The sequence below is a fragment of the Gopherus evgoodei genome, chromosome 7 (assembly GCF_007399415.2).
Source record: "Gopherus evgoodei ecotype Sinaloan lineage chromosome 7, rGopEvg1_v1.p, whole genome shotgun sequence".
NCBI classification, from domain to species: domain Eukaryota; kingdom Metazoa; phylum Chordata; order Testudines; family Testudinidae; genus Gopherus; species Gopherus evgoodei.
Window position 1 is genome coordinate 23914682 of NC_044328.1, and position 20585 is coordinate 23935266.

Here is a 20585-nt window from a genome sequence, read left to right on the forward strand (position 1 = left end):
AGCTAGGTTATTAACCTGGAGTCCAAATTACAAGACTATAAAAACCTCCAAAATGTACCTGAGAGGCTTTTTTTAAAAAACCTGGAAATGTTACAGCCTTAAAATCCATAATCTCATACCTTTCCAGGGCTAGATGGAAGTGCTGGACCCTACTGAGGAGGCTGGGTTCCTTCCTGTGTCTGGCCCCACAGGGCAGTAAAATAAGAGACTTCAAAATCATGACATTTTTATGTACAGAAAGGTAATTACTGGTTTAGCACTGAATATTACACATCCCAAGCCTCAGGCAAGGGTAACTTTAGGAGGAGGAAATGCTTCTCTGATAGGCTGAGGATTTTGTAATTTTTTGTTTTTTGTTTTTTACTTTTAATATATGTGTCTGAAGCTGTTTGGGAGAATGGGGATTGAATATTAGAGTAGGTCTCAGGCAGCTAGCTTAGTAGGTAGATAATATGGTCATAGACATATAGTAAATTATATTTAATTCTCACATACCCAGACAATTTCACATATCTTTCCAAGTTGTTATATGGATATCACCTCCACATTATATATTTGTCTCTCTGTGTCTTTGTTTGTTTATTTAAATTGTGAGAGTGTCTATGTATATATGTGTGTGTATATATACATACATTTATAAGGTACATATGCATCATGTATGTAGAGGTAATACTGGCATGATAAATTGTGTATGTATATAATGTTTCATACATTCACAAAATTAAATCTGTGTGTGTGTGTGCATATAGACATGCAAATTTCCTGTATCCATCCATGAAACAGTAGGAGATTCAAGGAGTAAAGAGCAGGGAGAATTTGGGAGGTGGTCGGACTGGAAATGCCTTATATTTTAATCTCGGAGGAAGAGGTTGTAAATGAGATTGTTAACCCACTCATATAAGGTGAGAAGCTTATAAGGGTTTCTTTTTCCACCAATCTGTGCTATACACTGCACTATGGAGGAAATGTAAGAGATCAACAGACTTTCACCATATTCTTCATGTCTGAGAATAAAAGTAAATAGATCAGGTCTTGGACAAGACTAGTTATTAAAATTTGCTGATTTATAAAACTCTGTGATAATGGTTTTACAAATTATAATTTTAATAGAATTAGATTTGTCTAGGCAATAAAATGAGAGAGGAAATTGCTTAGCAACCAATAATGTCATGGATCTTGAAGCATAAGATTTTATTTACTTGTGTAACAAATATCACTCCTACTCAGCTGGGATTTTATGTGTGTTAAATAGCAGCAGACATTTTTAAAAATACAGTAGAATCTCTTTAACCCACACTAATATCAGGGAGACCCTTTGCCAGTTACCAAATGTTGTGATTTTGCTAATATGAGAAAAGCAATGTTTTAAAAAATGTATACTCCACCAAGCAAATATATTCTAGGAACTCACTTAAGGCCCTTATCCAGCCCCGATCAAAATCAGTGGGAAGCTTTGCAAAGATTTCTGGGAGCTGGATTAGGCCCCGATCTTCATTACTGTAGAGGGATTCCATGATAGTTTGCTAAGTAGTGAGTATTAGGGTGGGATACGAAGCATTAATGCCATCAGCCCTGTTTCAGGACATCACAGCTTCCCAGCATAAACTTCAAATCCAAAAATCCCAAATGATTGTGGCTTTGTGCCGGTGACTTTAGTGTGTAAGTATGTTGTGATGTGTTTCTCATTTCATTTGCTAGGACAATCTATATTATGCTAAGAATATGTATAAAAATAAAATATTCTTTAGGTTGTAAAGCTGTGCAGTATGCTTTCTCCCACCATTAGAGACTGAAAAATGGAAAATACTCTCATTAATCTACACGACCACCCTCATGGTCCCAAAGGACAGTTATGTAATATGCAGATATGGGAAAGAGAAATTCCCGCAGGTGACTCATTTCTGTGACCTCTTTTGTAGAAATCGCAATATATTTCCTTCAAGGGAGAGCTAGTAGTGTAGAGATTAAAACCCAAGCCTCGGAGCCATAGCTCCTGACTATGCTACCATGCTTCTTCTGTGTGGTTTATACCACTGTCTGTTTTAGAGTACTAAATGAATGGTGCTAATTGTTTTATTAGTATAAGTTGGTATTTTGGAATTTTAGGGATCTTAAGAATTTTTAAATGCTACTCAAATTGTCCTATCCAATTCATTTTGCCTACTGCCATTTATAAAGAAATGTGTTCTTTTTTTAGGTATGGTGACATGAGGAGGCAAATTGGTTTTGAGATCAGAGACATGTGGTATAACCTAGGTGAGTAGTCAGAGCACTTCTTGTTTTGATCGCTCATTTTGTTTGTATATTCATTTAAAACTACATAGCATTTTAAAAAAAACTTTCCTAAAATAATGGAATAGTTGCAAAGTCACACACTCAGAATTCAAGTAATGCCAGAGTTGAAGTTTCCCATGCAAGCTTAATTAAGATAGTCTTATTACATGATTACACAGTATTTTTTCCCCAGTACTCTCGCCTCACACAAGATAGTTGATGCTCAGTTAATGGCAACTGTTCAGTTATCTTTTTTATCCTCATCTGTGTACATGATCCTGTCACTGGAGACTGTATCATAATTCATATGCACAAGGGACAGAATGAAAGTTGACGACTAACAATTCTGGTTGACAGTGGTGGTTCAGTTCTCTGTTGCTGTGACCAACAACTCAATAAGGTTGAGTTTCATGTGTCCTCTACTGGTCATGCTGCTGTGTGATGGTATAAAGGGTGAAGCTGCCCAACCAGCCTCAGTTCCTTCTTGCCTCCCATGATTGGTAGTGGGATTGTGTTGACTTGCTTTCCGGGTGTTCTCCCTTTCAGATTTTTTGTATATAGTTATAGTGCACTTGGCATAGTTAATAGAGCTTTTCAATTTTTTTCATTTATTTATTTTAGATATTTAATGTTAATTAGAGCACTGGTTCTCAACCAGAGTTATGCAGATGTCTTCTAGACACAGGCGCCAGCTTCCTTCTTGCCCCAGGGATGCTCAGTCTCTACTCAGCCCCAGGTCTCGCCTCCACTCCACTCCTTCCCCCAAGCCTCCACTCCCACCCCAGCTTTTCAGCTGATCTGCAGCACGTGGGAGGTTCTGGGAGGGAGGAGGAGAAGTAGATTGGTGGGGAAGCACTGGGGGGAGAGGGAACTGGCTGCCGGTGAGTGCTAAGCACCTGCCAATTTTTTTTTGTGGGTGCTCCAGCCCATGAAGTCAGTGCTCCAACCCTAGAGCACCCACGGAGTTAGTGTCTATGCTTCTAGAGGGTACATCAACTCATCTAGATATTTGCCTAGTTTTACATAAGAAGCAAAGTCAATACAAACTAAAATTCCATACGGACAATGATTTGTTTATACTGCTCCATATAGTATGCACTGAAATGTAAGTCCAATATTTATGTTCCAATTGATTTACTTCATAATTACATGGTAAAAATGAGAAAGTAAGCAATTTTTCGGTAATAATGTGCTGTGATACTTTTGTATTTTTATGTCTGATTTTATAAGCAAGTTGTTTTTAAGTGAGCTGAAATTTGATGGTAGACAAGATGAATCAGACTCCTGAAAAGGTTGAGAGCCACTGACTTAGAGTGTTGGTTCCTGTATATCTGGGTACTGACTCTCAGTACTGGAGCATGCCTCTATCTTTGAGCTTTAAGCCTTGCACCCATGGCAAGAAGTGCTGGTGAGTGACCCTCACTCCAGGTGTCTGAAGTGCCTTGGAAAGGGTCCCGTTCCGGGACAGGTGTAAAATATGTAGAGACTACAAGCCCTAGATTAAGAAGGACAGAGAGGTGAGACTGTTACCTCCTCATGAAGGCAGCCTTCAGTCCACCATCAGAGCCTTCCCACTCAGGACGAGGGCCAAGAGAAGTGGCTATACAGATATTGTAGAGAGTCAGCACCACTCTCCTTCCCCACTACTGAGGAAGCAACATAGACAAAATGCTTCAAAGGAGCCAGCCTCCACCAAGAGATCAAGGTCCCCAGTTCTATCTGCCAGCCTGCAGGGTGAAAGGCAGGGTAGTGTGTCCCTGGAAAAAGGATGCTCCCTGGTACTGACTTCATCTTGCCTGGAGTCGTTGACACTGGTGCCTATGTGATCAGGACCTACCCATTCTGTGGTACCAACCCCTTTGATGCAACATCAGCAACATTTGGAGAACAGGTCAGTATCCATGACGCCAAAGGCATATGCTGCAGTGCAGGATCTCCTGTGCCTCTCAGCACCAGATTCTTCAGCAGTTTTGGAGACAAATCATCTGGTACTGATGAATCTGCAGTCTTTGTTGAGCTCCTTTGCGAGTAGCATTATCCAGCCTCCAGTATAGTGGCCCATTTCAGACTATCCAGTCCTCCTTGTCTAGTGCCATCCAGAGGCAAGCCCAACAAGCTATATATGGTACCTACGTCTCCAGAGAGACACTGCCAGTCCTCAGTACTGTGTGGTACCACACTTTCCTGGTCAGGCAACTCAGACTCTTCCTCAGAGTTGGAAGTAGGCTCCTGTGCCCCTCACACCTGGAATAAAAGGCATCACTCACCTTCAACAAGAGGTACCAGGCAGAAGTCCCACAGTGGTCCAAGGACCCAGATCCATGGGCTGATAGAGGTTGGGGCCCCCATCCTACCAATGGCTGTTCTGGAACCCATGAAAGTTTTCTTCCAGCACCAGACCCTCCCTGGTTCCTCCTCCCTCCAGATCCCTAAACAGACATTAGGATAGCTCTCATGCAGAGAATCATGAGGTTACCTCTTGTACCAAGATTGGTACTGAACCTGACCATCCTTCCTGACAGAGGAAGTACAAGAGAATCCATCTCAACTCCCTTTTTAGCTCCTTGTCATCATCACCATATGAAGCAGCAAGATCTGTGGTGGCCTCCTCCCTTTAGGATGACTATAAGGGCCTACTAGGTCCTGCTAAAGAAAGTTGCTTCCTCTCTGGACATCCACGTGGAGGTAGTACAAGACAGCTCCCATAGATTGGGGAACATATTGGAATCAGTGGGACCTCTTATGGGGCTCTGCCTATAAACGAAGCTGTATTTGGATGCCCGCAAAGGCTAACGTGGCAGATAACATCATCTTTGCCAATGATAACCAAGAGGACTGAATGGAGATTCTGGTGACATTGTAAATAAGAAGAGGGCAGCATTAACTCCTGTAAATGTAAACAAACTTGTTTGTCTTAACGATTGACTGAACAAGAAGTAGGACTGAGTGGACTTGTAGGCTGTGACATTTACATTGTTTTGTTTTTGAGTGTAGTTATGTAACAAAAAATACATTTGTAAGTTGCACTTTCACGACAAAGAGATTGCACTATAATACTTGTCTGAGGTGAATTGAAAAATACAATTTCTTTTATCATTTTTATAGTGTAACTGTAATAAAAAATAATATACAGTTTGGTTTCAGTTACAACACAATAAAATATATATGAAAATATAGAAAAACATCCAAAATATTTAATAAACTTCAATTAGTATTCTGTTGTGTTACCATGCGATTAAAACTGCAATTAACTTAAATTAATTTTTTTAATCACTATTAAATTTTTCAGTTAATCGCATGAGTTAACTGCAATTAATTGACGGGCCAAATAGAAAGATTTATTTTACTGCTGGCCTGAAGTTTTGTATCTCAAATCAGCAAGCCTTGCTCTGCAGCAATGTCCTTAAATTCATGGACAAATTACCAGAAGGTGCCAGGCAGGAGTTTCAGACTGTGTTGAAGAATGGCAAGCTTTTGGCTAGGGCCACTCTTCAAACTGTATTGGATACAACAGCTAGAGCAATAGCATCTGCAGTAATGATGCACAAATGTTCATGGCTTCCATCATCAGTTCTTCCTCCTGAGTTCTAGCAGACTATACAGAATCTCTCCTTTGAGGGTAACCCTCTTACCTCAGCAGGCTGACAGGAAACTTCATAGTCTTTGGGGATTTATACACTTCTGCCTAAAGAAATACAATTCCGCCCTCAAACATACCAATGATGTTGGTCATTCATGTCTAGGCACCCTGACTAGCCTAGGAAGAAAGGGAGAATCATAGGAGACCTCTACCTCCTCACTTCCCTTTTTCTGACGTGTTTTTAGGCAGCCCAATAATGCCAAGCAGTCGGGGTTGAGGTCAGTTTACATCACACCAGTTTCTCCTACCCCTGTGTTTTCCAACAGATTATCCTACTTCCTATGTGCTTGGACCCATATTATCACAGATCAATGGGTTCTAAGCACTGTAGAATTGGAGATACACCTTTCCATTTATTTCAGTCCTTCCCTCCTATCCCTCCTTCCTTATCTCTCTTCAGACACCACTCTCATGAAGCTGTCCTTCTCCCAGAGATGCAGTCTTATCTCCATTTGGAAGCTGTAGAGGAGGTTCCTGCCTTCCACCAAAGAAGAGGATTTTATTCACTTTACTTCCTGATCTCAAAGGCAAATGAAGGCCCAAGATCCATTCTAGACCTGCGAAGAACTGAACAAATAAAATAAATAAAATAAGTTTCTGTATGGTCACCCCAACCTCTATTATCTCCTTCTTAAATCCCAGCAAAATTGCCCTCAACTTGAGGGATGCGTATTTCCACGTGGCTCGCCATCAAAGCCACTGGAGATTCCTAAGATTTCTACTCAACTATTTCCATTATCAATTTACAGTCCTGCCATTTGGCCTATCCACAGCCTCGCAAGTATTTAAAAAATGCATGGCAGTGGTGGCTGTGTTCCTCAGAAAAACAAGAGTACACGTATTTCCCGTAGCTGAAAAACTGGTTGGTGAGAGGTTGGTCCAAGAGCCAGGTAGAATTCAAGGTGTTGAGTTCCAGTTCTTAACAGGTCTGGACATATTATGTCCCCAGATGGTGGAACCTATCCCTCTCTGAAATTTAAATCTTGTGTTATCAAAGATGATGTGTCCACCCTTTGAATCAGTGCCTACTTGCTCTTTCCTTCATCTATCCATGAAAGTGGTGGTTTTGGTAGCAATTACCCCTGCGAGAAGAGTGGGGAGTTGCAAGCTTTGGTAGCCGACCCTCCCTACAAAGTCTTTTATAAGGACAATGTATACTTATGCCTGCATCCAAAAATTTTTATTGAAGTAGTGTTGGACTTCCTCCTCAATCAAGTGATGTACTTAGCTACTTTCTTTTCTAAGCCTCATTCTCATAAGGATGAAGAGAGATTCCATACCTTAAATATCAGAAGAGTATTAGCTTTTCACTTGGTCAGGCCTTGTTTCGGTCCTCATCTCAACTGTTCATGGCATTTGCAGACAGGATGAAGGGCCTCCCGTCTCCACTGAGAGGATTTTGTCATGGATTTCCTCCTGTATTCATGTGTGCTGTGACACTGCCAACATAACCCCACCAACCAGAGTGATAGTACACTCCACTACATCTCAAGCAACTTCTGCAGCTTATCTGGCTCAAGTGCCTATATTAGACATTTATAGGGCTGCAACTTGGTCATTGGTACATATGTTTGTGACTCATTGTGCCATTTCTCAGCATTCCTGAAAAGGCAGCAAATTTGGACAAATAGTCCTTCAGTCATTGTTCAGATAGACTCAAGTCCCACCTCCAGATTGAACTTCTTGTGAGTCACTTGAAGTAGAATGGACATGTGCAATGAAAATGACCCATGAACCACATTCCTTTCCTTCAGTATCAGTGTCTCTGGTAAGAAGGAACTGAGATTGGCTCCATCCTTTTACCATTGTGCTGCAGTATAAGCAACAGAGGGTGCATGCTCCACCCCAACAGATATCACTCAGGGAAAAATCTCCAACTCTGGTACACTGTGCCCACACTCAGCTGAAGCGGAATGGACACGTGCAACACATATCAAAGAACAACAGTTACAGAACAGGTCAGTAACTGATTTTTCTGTGTGGCTACTTCAGAATGATGTAGAACAGTCAGCAGGGCCCGGGAGCATGCACAACACATTTGGAATTTTTAGAAAATTAAGGCATATCGTACAAGTTCTGCTGTGCACGTGCAAATGGCAATATTCCTTGGGTATAATGTTAGCCATAGCTGGATGGAATTTCATGGGAAAAGCAGAAGATATCACTGTGACTCTGGGACTCTCCACCTGCCAAATTACAAGTTCCTGGCCCAAACTTTGGAGGCACTAGAGCTGTTCAGAAAATTACCAGATTTTTTTAAATTAGCAGAAAACACCTATTTTACACTAACTTCATCTTCAGAAATAGCTAAACCAGTTTTGCTGAAACTTTAAAAAATAGTGCAGCATATATAAAGAGTGAAAGAGTGCATATTTATGTGACGTGGAGGAAGTGTTCCCATTCACTCTGTTGCAGGGCTATGTAGTGATAGAAAAAGAGGCTTTTTTGAGAACAGCTGAATTCTCTTTTTATTAAAGGTGTCTTTAGTGAATTAGTGGCTGGAGACCAAAATAAACCAAAGTACACAATAATATATGACTTGACAGACAGATAGCAAAATCAATATTACTTTCCCTTATGTCAGGTCAGCAAAGCTGAGTTTCTGTCAGTTTTCACCAAAATCTTCTTTCACTGTTCCAACCTTAAAGCTATTTATTTATCTATTATTTATTTTACATATTTCTACAATTTCTACAGCACCTATTGCTGAGGCAATATTTAAACTTCTGTGCCTCCCTAGAAATTTACAAAATTAAAGGTAAAATCTATGTCTTTATATACACACATCATTTACCTGTGTGTAGCCTATGAGTGCCCAAATTCTCCATCCATCAGATTGTTATTTCAAGGCTGAATGAAATGTTCCCTTTGAGATATATGTTTGCACCAACCATGTACAGTCCTTTTAAAATGTTCAAATTATTGCAGGCCAATAGCTCTGTGACTCATTTCCCTCCCCCCTTTTAAATAAAGATAGTAGGACTGTGAATTGGGACTCTTAGGGTATGTCTACATCTACAATTTTGCAGCGCTGGTTGTTACAGCTGTATTAGTACAGCTGTATAGGGCCAGCGCTGCAGAGTGGTCACACAGCAACCAGCGCTGCAAGTGGTGTTAGATGTGGCCACACTGCAGCGCTGTTGGGCTGCTTCAAGGGGGGTTAGGGGAACGCGAGAGCAAACCGCGGGGAAGCAGGTCTCCTTCCCCGCGGTTTGCTCCAGTGTTCCCCGAACACCCCCCTCCAAGCAGGTCTCCTTCCCCGCAGTTTGTTCTCGCGTTCCCCGAACCCCCGTGCAAGCAGGTCTCCTTCCCAGCGGTTTGCTCCAGTGTTTTTTGAACCCCCGTGCAAGCAGATCTCCTTCCCCGCGGTGTGCTGTCGCGTTCCCCGAACCCCCGTGCAAGCAGGTCTCCTTCCCAGCGGTTTGCTCCGGTGTTCCCCGAAGCCCCGTGCAAGCAGGTCTCCTTCCCAGCGGTTTGCTCCGGTGTTCCCCGAACCCCCCTGCAAGCAGGTCTCCTTCCCAGCGGTTTGCTCCGGTGTTTTTTGAACCCCCGTGCAAGCAGATCTCCTTCCCCGCGGTGTGCTGTTGCATTCCCCGAACCCCCCTGCAAACCGCGTGGAAGGAGATCTGCTTGCACGGGGGTTAGGGGAACGCGAGAGCAAACCGCGGGGAAGGAGACCTGCTTCCCTGCGGTTTGCTCTCGCGTTCCCCGAACCCCCCTGCAAACCACAGGGAAGGAGACCTGCTTGATTACCAGAGAGGCTTCCTCTGGTATGCTGGGATACCTGTTTATTCCACGGAGGTCAAGAAAAATGCTGGTGAGTGTTTACACCTGATGACCAGCACTGGATCACCAGCGCTGGATCATCTACACCCGAGTTTCAACGGGTGTACGGCCAGCGCTGCAAACAGGGAGTTGCAGCGCTGGTGATGCTCTGCAGATGTGTACACCTCCTAAGTTGCAGCGCTATAACTCCCTCACCAGAGCTGCAACTTTGTGGTGTAGACAAGGCCTTAATATCTACTCCTGTCACTGACTCTGGGTGACCTTTGATATGTCATCCAATTGCTTTGTGCCTCCTCTGAAATGGGTATTATAATACTTACCTGTCTCACAGAGGTGTTGTGAGGCTCTGAGTATTTATTATTTGTGCTTGATCCTTAGTTGCAACATACTGTAGATGAGCACAGTATTATTATTAATTTATGCTGGAGTTTCACATTTTAAGCAACTTGGCAAACTGTTGGTTTTTTCCCCCAACAAAAGGAGGAGGAGAAAATTAACTATCAGATAAGAAAATTGATCCCATTCCAACTAGCACTTTGCACCCTCCATTGAAGAGAAACCTTTCCACATCCCACCTTACTCTTATTACTGATGGGAAAAGTAGGCTAGTAATGCTTATTCCCTGGCTCTGCATTACTTGCGTATATTTCAGAGCAAAGATTAATAATACTGAATTACCATTGGTAATAAACAGATTCCTATTATTACTGATACTTTTATGTCTGACAGTGTTTATTACACTGAGTAGTCAAATCACTGTTGCATACGGCTCAGAAACAAAATCAGAAGTGAAAAGTTATTATTTCTATATGTCCTTGAACAAGTTTATGATGTTATTCTATCATTGTACAAAAAATATGATGAAACCAAGTAGCTGTGACTTGATATCCAAAAATAAATGACAAGGTTCAGACTGGAAATTTCCCATTTTATCTTGTCAGTTTATGACTGCAAATATTGTGATTCAGGCTTCATATCTTTGGAGCTCCGTAGCCCAGAGCAGGTGCAAAGCAACTGTGTCATACTTTATATTTCTTGGTGAAGGCAAAGGCAAAGGGCTTATTTGAAATTACTTAAAGAATACCAGAAATATCCAGCTTTTCACCATATATTACTATTGTGGTGTCCAGGTATAGAACACAATCAGAAAACCATAACTATCTAATATCTTCCATCTCTTATTTTTGGTACAATTAATTTATTATCTGTCATAAGGCACTATGATGAAAGCACTCTAAAAGATGCAGTGCATACTACAGCAAAGCAGAGGCCAAAATAAAGCACAAATTTACATGCTGTTTAACAAAAATGTTGTTTCACTATAGTTTTAAAGCAGCTGCACATTATATTACCTTGCCAAAGACAAGAGTCCTAAATTTTCTTCCAAACCTGTCACATTTTGAATCTGTATATGGGAGCTCTCACACTTCAGAAAAAAAAACACCTGTGAATTCATTGTTCACTTGTTTATCTCGGGATATGCTTAGTATGTGACAGACAGCTGAAGTAGATGCTGTTGAGTCCCAGAATAAGATTGTTTCCTTGTATATTTTGTCTGTAACATTTTACATCGTGGCACAACATTGCATTGCATCATGTTGTCATGGCAAATACACGTGTATTTCTGTACATGGCTGATATACTGAAATACATCTGTCATAAACAGATAGCTAAGGGTTAACGTCTCTTTCACCTGGAAAGAAGTAATCTGAACACCTGACCAGAGGACCAATCAGGAAACAAGACTTTTTCAAATCTGGGTGGAGGGTTTTTTTGTGTGTGAGTCCTTTGTTCTTGGTTCTTCTGCCTGTATGCTCTCTCGGCTATGAAAGGATTTCTGTTTCTTGCTTTCTAACCTTCTGTTTCCAAGTTGTAAGTACAATATAGTAATGCAGTAAGGTTTCTATTGTTTTTCTTTTTGTATTTACATGTCTATAGTTGCTGGAGTGCTTTGAATTGTATTCTTTTTGAATAAGGCTGTTTATTCATATTCTTTTAAGCAAATGACCCTGTATTTGTCACCTTAATACAGAGAGACCATTTTGATGTATTTTTCTTTCTTTTTATATAAAGCTTTCTTTGTAAGACCTGTTGGAGTTTTTCTTTAATGGGGAACTCTAGGGAATTGAGTCTGTGCTCACCAGGGAATTGGTGGGAGGAAGAAGTCAGGGGGAAATCTGTGTGTGTTAGATTTACTAGCCTGACTTTGCATTCCCTCTGGGTGAAGAGGGAAGTGCTTGTGTTTCCAGGACTGGAAATAGAGAGAGTGGACTCCCTCTGTTTAGATTCACGGAGCTTGTGTCCGTGTATCTCTCCAGGAACACCTGGCGGGGGAAAGGGAAAAGGTTTATTTCCCTTTGTTGTGAGACTCAAGGGATTTGGGTCTTGGGGTCCCCAGGAAAGGTTTTTGGGGGGACCAGAGTGCCCCAAAACACTCTAATTTTTTGGGTGGTGGCAGCTTTACCAGGTCCAAGCTGGTAACTAAGCTTGGAGGTTTTCATGCTAACCCCCGTATTTTGGACGCTAAGGTCCAAATCTGGGACTAGGTTTATGATAACATGATATAGTATATAATTTTAATTCTGATTAGAAGGGTGTCAGTAAGAGGCTTAAACCTGCTTCCATTTGAATAGTTTGCTCACATCTTACTGGACAAGCCAAAGTATCTGTTTTTCCTTGTGTAATGTAGATTTGGGGTAATGATGAGGATTAGTTAACATTTTCATTTGCTCTATCCTGATTTTTTGTGGTCCTCTTCAACTTCCCTGTATTTAAGAATCTACTTTGTGTCTTAAATCTCAAGTGAGTACAGTAACTCTGATTTGTGAGGCAATATGCTTAGCATCCAAAACAGGAGCATGCTGACTCCACAGTTCTTACAGATTATTGTACTTGTTTTTCCATGCAGCATAGAGTGTAAATTCTGATGGGAGCCACCTACATACTCTCCAGATGAGGTGAAGAGCTAAACGGGCTTCAAATAGCAGATGAAATTATACAAAATTATACAAATAATTTTAATATTTTTGCTAATCACTCTTACTCCCCTTTCCCCCCATGTTCTTCTCTTTTATTTCACTTGCTGAAAACCTACCCTGTCCTCATTGATTTAAAAACTCTGTTGACTATTGCCTGTGAGAGAGGATTAGTGTGAATATAATGCACTCTAAATAACAAAAGAACTGAATACTTAACAGTAGCAATTTCCCTAGATTCTGCTGATACCTCTAAAGGACCTGAATGTATGAGGTGTGAAGCAAGTCCTGAGTGAGCCCACAGCTCCCATGAATGTCAGCACTTTGTGTGAGATGCTCTGCACTTTGTATGAGGTGCTCAGCACCTCATAGGATTCGACTCAAAGCTGCATAGTCAAGAAATGTAGCTGTTGGTCACTCAGTTGAGATGTTGTGTGACTTTCTGTTTGGGCAGAAACAATATATTCTGTTACAGAAAAGGAAGAGTAATAAAAAATTTTAAATGCATTATTTTTGAAATTTGCTATTTTTCACGTCTAGGCCTCAAAAGATACTAGTTATTCTTTGCTGTGTATCTTTAAGCTTGGAACAATGAAAAACTCATTGTGACAGATAGAGAACTTCATGACATTGATGTTGCTCCTGACAAATAAGTTTGTCGCTATCGTTTGTTCTCTGAAATATTGGCTTTGACACTTTTCAGGCATGATACAAGAAAACTGTCACCGGAGAGGCTGAAGGTAATAGCATTAGGAAAAAAAAAGAATAGAATAGAAAACTTTACAACTTTTACTTGCATTCTCCTCAAAAACATTCAGCGTTGGCAGAGTCAGTGTTGTCAAACACTAACCGATCTCATGCAAACATGCTAATAAGATTTTAGCTATATCATAGAATCATCTACTCTAACCCGCTGCCAAGATGCAGAATTCGTTGTGTCTTCACCATTGAAGACAGATGGCTATCCAGCCTCTTTTTGAAAGCCTCCAGTGAAGGAGCTTGCATGACTTCCTTAGGCAGTGTCTTCTATTGTCCTATTGTTCTTACAGTTAGAAAGTTTTCCTGAGGTATAATCTAAATCTGCTATGCTATGATTTTGAACCCATTGCCTCTTGTCCTGCCCTCTGTGGAAGGAAAACATTTTTTCTCTATCTTTTTTATAGCCGTCTTTTAAGTATTTGAAGACTGTTAACATGTCCCTCCACCCTTAATCTCCTCTTTTCCAAACTAAACATACCCAGTTCCTTCAGCCTTTGCTCATATGGCTTTCATTCCATCTTTGTCGCTCGCCTCTGAATCCTTTCCAGTTTCTCTACATCCTTTCTAAACAGTGGTGACCAAAATTGACCACAGTACTTCAGCTGAGGCCTAACCAGTGCCAAATACAAAGGTCCTATCACCTCTTATGACTTTCTATTTCTCTGCTAATTCAACCCAAAATTGCATTTCCTTTTTTTGCGACAGCGCATTGTATTGACTCATGTTGATGCTGTGATCCACCACAACTGCCAGATGCTTCTTAGCAGTGCTGCTTTTGAGCCAATTATTTCCAATTCTGTATTTGTGCATTTGGTGTGTCTTCCTTAAGGGTACATCTATACTACCCGCCGGAACGGTGGGTAGTGTTCGATGTATTGGGGATGGATTTATCGCGTCTCATCTGGACACGATAAATCGATCCGCTAATCGATGCCCGTACTCCACCTAGGCAGGAGGAGTAAGAGGCGTTGACGAGGGAACCGCGCCAATCGACTCACCGCCGTGAGGACGGCCAGGTAAGTCAAGCTAAGATACTTCGACTTCAGCCACGTGAATAACGTAGCTGAAGTTGCGTATCTTAGTTCGAATCCCCACGCTGGTGTAGCCCAGGCCTAAGTGTAGATCCTTACATTTGTCTTTGTTGAATTTCATTTTGTTGTCTATAGCCAGTTCTCCAATTTATCAAGATCACTTTAAATTTTGGCTCTGTCCTCCAAAGTGTTTACAACCCCCCAGAGCTTTGTGTTGTGCAAATTTGTTCACTACGCTCTCTATTTCTACATCCAGGTCATTAATAAAGATGTTAAATAATACCAGCCCCAGAACAGATCTCTGTGGGAACCCTTCTTGAAACCTCCTTCCAGTCTGACATCATTCCATTAATAGTTACTCTTTGTTGGTGTTTGTTTAACCAATTATGCATTCAGTTAATGGTAGTTTTACTTAGCCTGCATTTCTCCAGCTTGCTTATGAGAACGTCATGTGGGACTGTCTCAAAAGCCTTGCTAAAGTCCAGGTATATTATGTCCACTACATTCTCCCTATTCACCAAACCTGTTATCTCGTCAAAGAAGTAAATCAAGCTGGTTTGGCAGATTTGTTTTTAAGTAAATCCATGCTGATCATCCCTTCATCCTCCAGGTATACCTAAAGTTCTGCTATTGATGCTTTCAATTAAAATTCTCAATCAAGAAAGCAAATAAAGCAATGTATTTGTTGAAAAAAATAAAATGATTATAATGTTGCTCTCTTGTTACTAAGGATTTTCTTCTTGATCACCTCGTGTATTAAATGATCTTATGTTAATGTTAGTTGCAATCACAACTAAAATTGGTAATGAATATGAATACTATCTCAGTGATTACTACAGTAATCTTATGAGGACAAGCATGTTAATAAATACAGTGTATTACGTACTGCTCCGTGGTTGTATGTGTGTGAAATTTCAGATTATGTGAATTCATAATATACAATGCATTTTTCTTGCATATAGATATTACATTTAATTTAAAAATCAATAGGATATACTAATTTTTTTTAGTGTTCCCTGCATTGTACAGTATTATAATACACTGGGTCTTATTAGCAACTTCCATACAGAGATCTCACAGCACTTTACAAATATTAAGAGATTAAGTGTCCCAACACTCCTCTGAATTAGGTAATCATTATTTACTCCAATTCACAGCTGTGGAAACTAACGCCTAGAGAAGTTACATGATTTTTTTCAGAGTCACACCAGGAAGTCTATGGCTGAGATTGGAATACAATCATATTTCTAAGACTTCTATATATTCGCCCACCCAGCACCACCAAATCTGTTTTACATTTCATTTACTGTGCACGATATCCATTCTTACTTCCTTAATATTATAGAATAGATAATTCATTGGATAGATAATTTCTATTGTTAGCCAATGCTGCTTACAGTAACTAGATGTTTTTAGTTCAATGGTCTAATTTTTCTAAGGATTCAAGTTGCTGTTAAGAATTAACTTACTTTCTGAATCTGTGAGGGGGAAGAACTTGGGGAGGCACAGTTTCTATTTGGGAAGAAAAATGTAAAATAAAATTAGCCAGTCAAACCAACTCTGGAAGAAAGAAGACATAATCTAGATCTGACTTAGATGTAGTTTCATATCTTGAGGCTGTAAGTATGCAATCATAATGACATTTTGATAGAGTGTTACATTTTGTAACACAGAAACATACAGAATTTTAAATAATTTAAAATAGGCTTTTCCCCCCTCTTCCATCCTATTTGCATGATGTAACTCAAGTACTTAATATGTAATAAGGATGTGTGTGAATTTGTTTGATTTATGGAAGTATAGCAAGTTCTGGTTTGGTTCTCTCTTGAACAGTTCTTTAATAGTTTTACTGTTAGCCTTAAGAACAGAGTTCACTTCTCTTTCTGAGGGTTAGTGACTTACATTAGGACATAAATTGCACTTAAGAAATTGAGGCCAAAATCAGGAAATGCATTCTTACGCTCAGGATAGTCAAAGCTTATTCTCTGTGGCATTTTTTAAGATAATCTTGTAGCACTGTTGGTGGCTTTTCATTAATTCTGAAGTACATTTCCCCCTCCAAAGGTCAACATAAGATCAAATTCATTCCAGAAATGGTTGGGCCTATGTTGGAAATGACACTGATTCCTGAAACTGAGCTTCGGAAAGCTACGATCCCAATATTCTTTGACATGATGCAGTGCGAGTTTCATTCTACCAGAAGCTTCCAAATGGTAAGCATTGTTTAGCTGCAAATATTTTAGGTTTGTGAGTGTGATTCAAAGACCTTTTGATGCCCACTGGTAAAAGGCACAGAGATGCATAGCATTACAGTGATCCTCAGGGTTCACCAAAAGAGGTCATGTAAGATCTCTAAGAAAGCATGTGTCACACTGGTCATCATGGCCATTAAGAAATATATGTGGAGATAATGTGTAAGGAGTTACGTGTGTATACTGAAAACTATGCTCTTAAGTCCTTGTAGATAAACACACGTTGGTCAGAGGTAGCATGCATTGAGAAAGACTTCTCCAGACAGGAGATGGGAGACACTTATTTGCCTGGCTGATGAATGTGTATTGTGTATCTTACAATGGAAGTCTATTGTCATATTGAGTCAAAGCTAATGAATACACTGCAGGAAAACACAAAAACAATAGGGATTATCCTGTCTGAGTAAAGACAATGAATTTTAAAGGAATAATTAAGGGTATGGCATCCTTCATTTTGGAAGACAAGCTACTAGTGGACTTGATTTTATGAAAGGAGGATCTCAGCCATCTTGGTTGAAAACTCTAGGAAAAGGACTTTGGGGTGTGCTAACCTGTAGGAGACAGGATAATGTCTTGTGAGTTAAGTTTAGGCTCTAAAAAGTTTCTTATAATTTTGTTTTGCATGTAACCATTTGTTTCCAGTATTCATTCTTGTTATTATTTGAAATGTCTGTTCGTTGATAATAAACATATTCCTGTTTTCATTATAAATATATCTTGAGTATTGAATGTTAAGCAGTATGATGATCTTGAGCTGAATCTAGTCATCTGGTGAGTACTAATCCTTTGGGAGCAGAGAATATGAGAGTTCTGTGAGCGTTCAGGTGATAAGGGGCTGGGTGCTTCAGAGGGACGCTTGGGGTCAAGCCTTCCTCCACTAAGGGAAGGTGGTTGTGATTCTGGATAACCCTGGGGAAGCATCACAATGAGTAAGCACAACTGTAACCTGGTTATAAATACTAAATTTTGTTTTACATCTGTGTGGTACAATTACAGATAAGTTCATTTTCTATAACTTTTAAGTGGCTGTAATATGTTCAGCATAAATGGTTTTAACTCTTATTTTTTGTTGAAACTTGTTTTTCACAAAGCAAATGAAACATTTCTTTATGCTACAAATGGAATACAAAGGCAGGTGTTTTAATTCTGCACTGTCACTCAAAAAAAGAGGCTGCATACTGAGCTAAATTAGATTAAGAAATTTTGAACATAGTACGGAAGAAAATAGGAAGCCAAAATTAACTGTGTAGTATATTGTTTTAGTTTCTCTCATAATTATGATGGTCTTTACCATGATTTTGACATATCAATAATGTCTCATATACTGTATCTGAGTACTGTAAATAGCATTTTGAAATGTTATCTTCTGGAGCAGAGGTAGAAATCTTCCTGCGGCCATGTGAAATCTTGGCCTGCCATCTTCCGTGTTTGAAAGATTAGTGCAGTGATAGCAAAAAATATCTTGACAGCACTCTCTTTGTACCTTCAATCTGTTCTTCGAAACCGTATTTTAAATGGGAAATATGTGAGTGTGCATTAGAGGCAAGTATCTTTGAGACCAAAGTTTTTTTTATGAGAAAACATGAAGATTAGCAGTACTTTCAATATTGAGCAAAAGAACTTAGATTCCTGTGGCCCGATCCTCAGCTGGTGTAAATCAGCCCAGCTTCATGGAAGTCAATGGAGGTTATGCCAATTTATGTCAGCTGGGGATCTATCCCTCTGAATTTTACAATGTGTTCTGAATCAAAATGGGCAACATTTTTTGACCAAAACTTTTTTGGGCAAAAAATGCAGCTGTGGCATGAATTTGTGTTGATTTGATTTTGCTAAATTCTTTCAACTGGGAGGAAAAAAACTAAAAGAAGAAAACAAAAAAAATTCATTTTTAAAATTAAATATTTTGATTTTTGACTTGAAAAACCTTTTGTTTGAAATTTCCTTTTTTTTATTTTGAAAACATTTTATTCGACCTGATGCTATTTTTTTTTCAACTTCCTGATTCACACAAAAAAAATTAGAATAAATTTTTGGTTTCACCTGACTTATCAGAATTTCCAGCAAACCATAAATCCTTTATTTGCCCAGCTCTAGTTCTGAAGCTCTGTTTATTTTTAACCATTTGTTCATTTAAATTGAGGTTTGTGTTTCTTGTCTGGCTATACCGAAAGAAGGCAGAGACATTTGACATGGGTTTAATCAAGCTGCAACTTTATTGTTAGATGTCTAGGACAACCGCAGATAAAAGTGTACAGTGCAGGTAACTCCATGTTTATTCTGTAATTCCCTGGAGGGCTTTTACCAGTGCCCCCTCTTTTTCATCCTGTTTCATACTGCTCTGTGTAAAAGGGAGTCTTCAGGCCCAGGGCTGCCCCTTTTAAGCCCTGCATTCCTAGGGATTGAGTCAGCAACCACACTGACTCCTTTTGCAACAGTTTTCATCTTTGCCCCTCCATAAAGCACTGTTCTCTTCAATCAGCCAGCCAGCCAAATATGCCCCCAACACCTGCTTAAAGGTGCAGAGTGGTCACTGGGTGGGAACTAATCTAATTCTGTGCAGGACTCATTTTTCATAAGTTAATATTCATAATGAGCTTCTAACATATCTGTAGCCAAAATAAATGAATGTCTACGAAGAATGAGTTAAACATATAAAACATGACCAGCTGTATTAATTTTCAGTTGCATTGCAGTGAAAGAGGAACTTTTGATCAGTATTTTGATTCAATTCAACTTCAATAATCAGTTTTTATATTTATCTCTGATATTATTGCAGTAATAAGTAACGTACAGTGTAGTGTAACGTTGTGTGTAACTTTGCCATAATAAAAAGTAACTAAATAAAAACGTGAAGTGCTCAGTGAGATACCATTTACACATTCTCATGTCAGATGCTTAGTTTTGTTACTTGTTGTTTCTTTATTTGTGTAACTATATGGATCATGAACTATATAAAGATGGCATTATAGTTTAATTTATGGCCCTATATTTCTTTGCATGGAATAGACTAGTGATTTTAATAGATGAACAACTTAAATATTTAATGTAAACTTTCATCCCTTTTTGAGAGAAATATGCCTCATGCTTAAACCACAGATGTGTTGGATTTTAGATAGAAATATTCTATATATTTATATCCTTGTGTCACAACAGCTTGCTTCATTATGAATACAACATTATCATAACATATAGAGAAGCACTAAACCCCTTGTACAGTACATTTGGAATTGATCTTTATATCTAACAGAAAATTTGTCCGTCCATAGTTTCACATATAAGTGCTAGAGTGCTAGAGATGTATACTTTGCAAGGCACATCACTGTGTTCACATCTTTGTACTGGTGTTAAACTCCAGCATTTAAGCAAGACCTTAGACTATATTTGTCATAGAATGTTACGTACTCACTGATTAAACAGTGTGGCTATGAGTTTTAAAATACCCCTGTCTAACTTCAACTTTCAGTACATGTATGCCACCTTATACCTCATCAGAAAGATTCTTTCATGTTCAGCATCCAACTCAGTGGGTTAGTCCTCTAATTAGATTGCACCCCAAAGAGGCTGAAAGGCAATTGCATATGGCCAGTAGAGAATTCCATCGAGGTAGAGGAAGTTCTCACTGGTACAGCTACACAGCAGCCAGCCCCTTTGCCTCTTTTCTCCTCCGCCAAGCTGCCTGGGTGTTGCAGAGCCCTGCACTGCCTTGGCACTATTCCACTAGCGCAGAGTGCATTCAGGGCCTTAAGCCAGTGTTGGGGCTGACTCTGGCCTGGAGAAGAAGGCAGCCAGCTCCAGCTCCCTGATGCTTTCTTAAGCTAGGCAGACCGAGGTTTTCCTGTCTTGTTATGCAGACCATTGCTGGTTTGCT

At 39.7% G+C, this 20585-nt stretch overlaps 1 protein-coding gene across 1 annotated transcript in view; it reads left to right on the forward strand.

The window, feature by feature from the left end:
- Window positions 1-20585, forward strand: part of DOCK1 (dedicator of cytokinesis 1) — a 541297-nt gene that overhangs the window by 419495 nt on the left and 101217 nt on the right. The window contains 2 exon segments of the mRNA XM_030568323.1: window positions 2198-2256; window positions 16530-16678. Coding sequence (XP_030424183.1) covers window positions 2198-2256; window positions 16530-16678 — 208 coding nt within the window.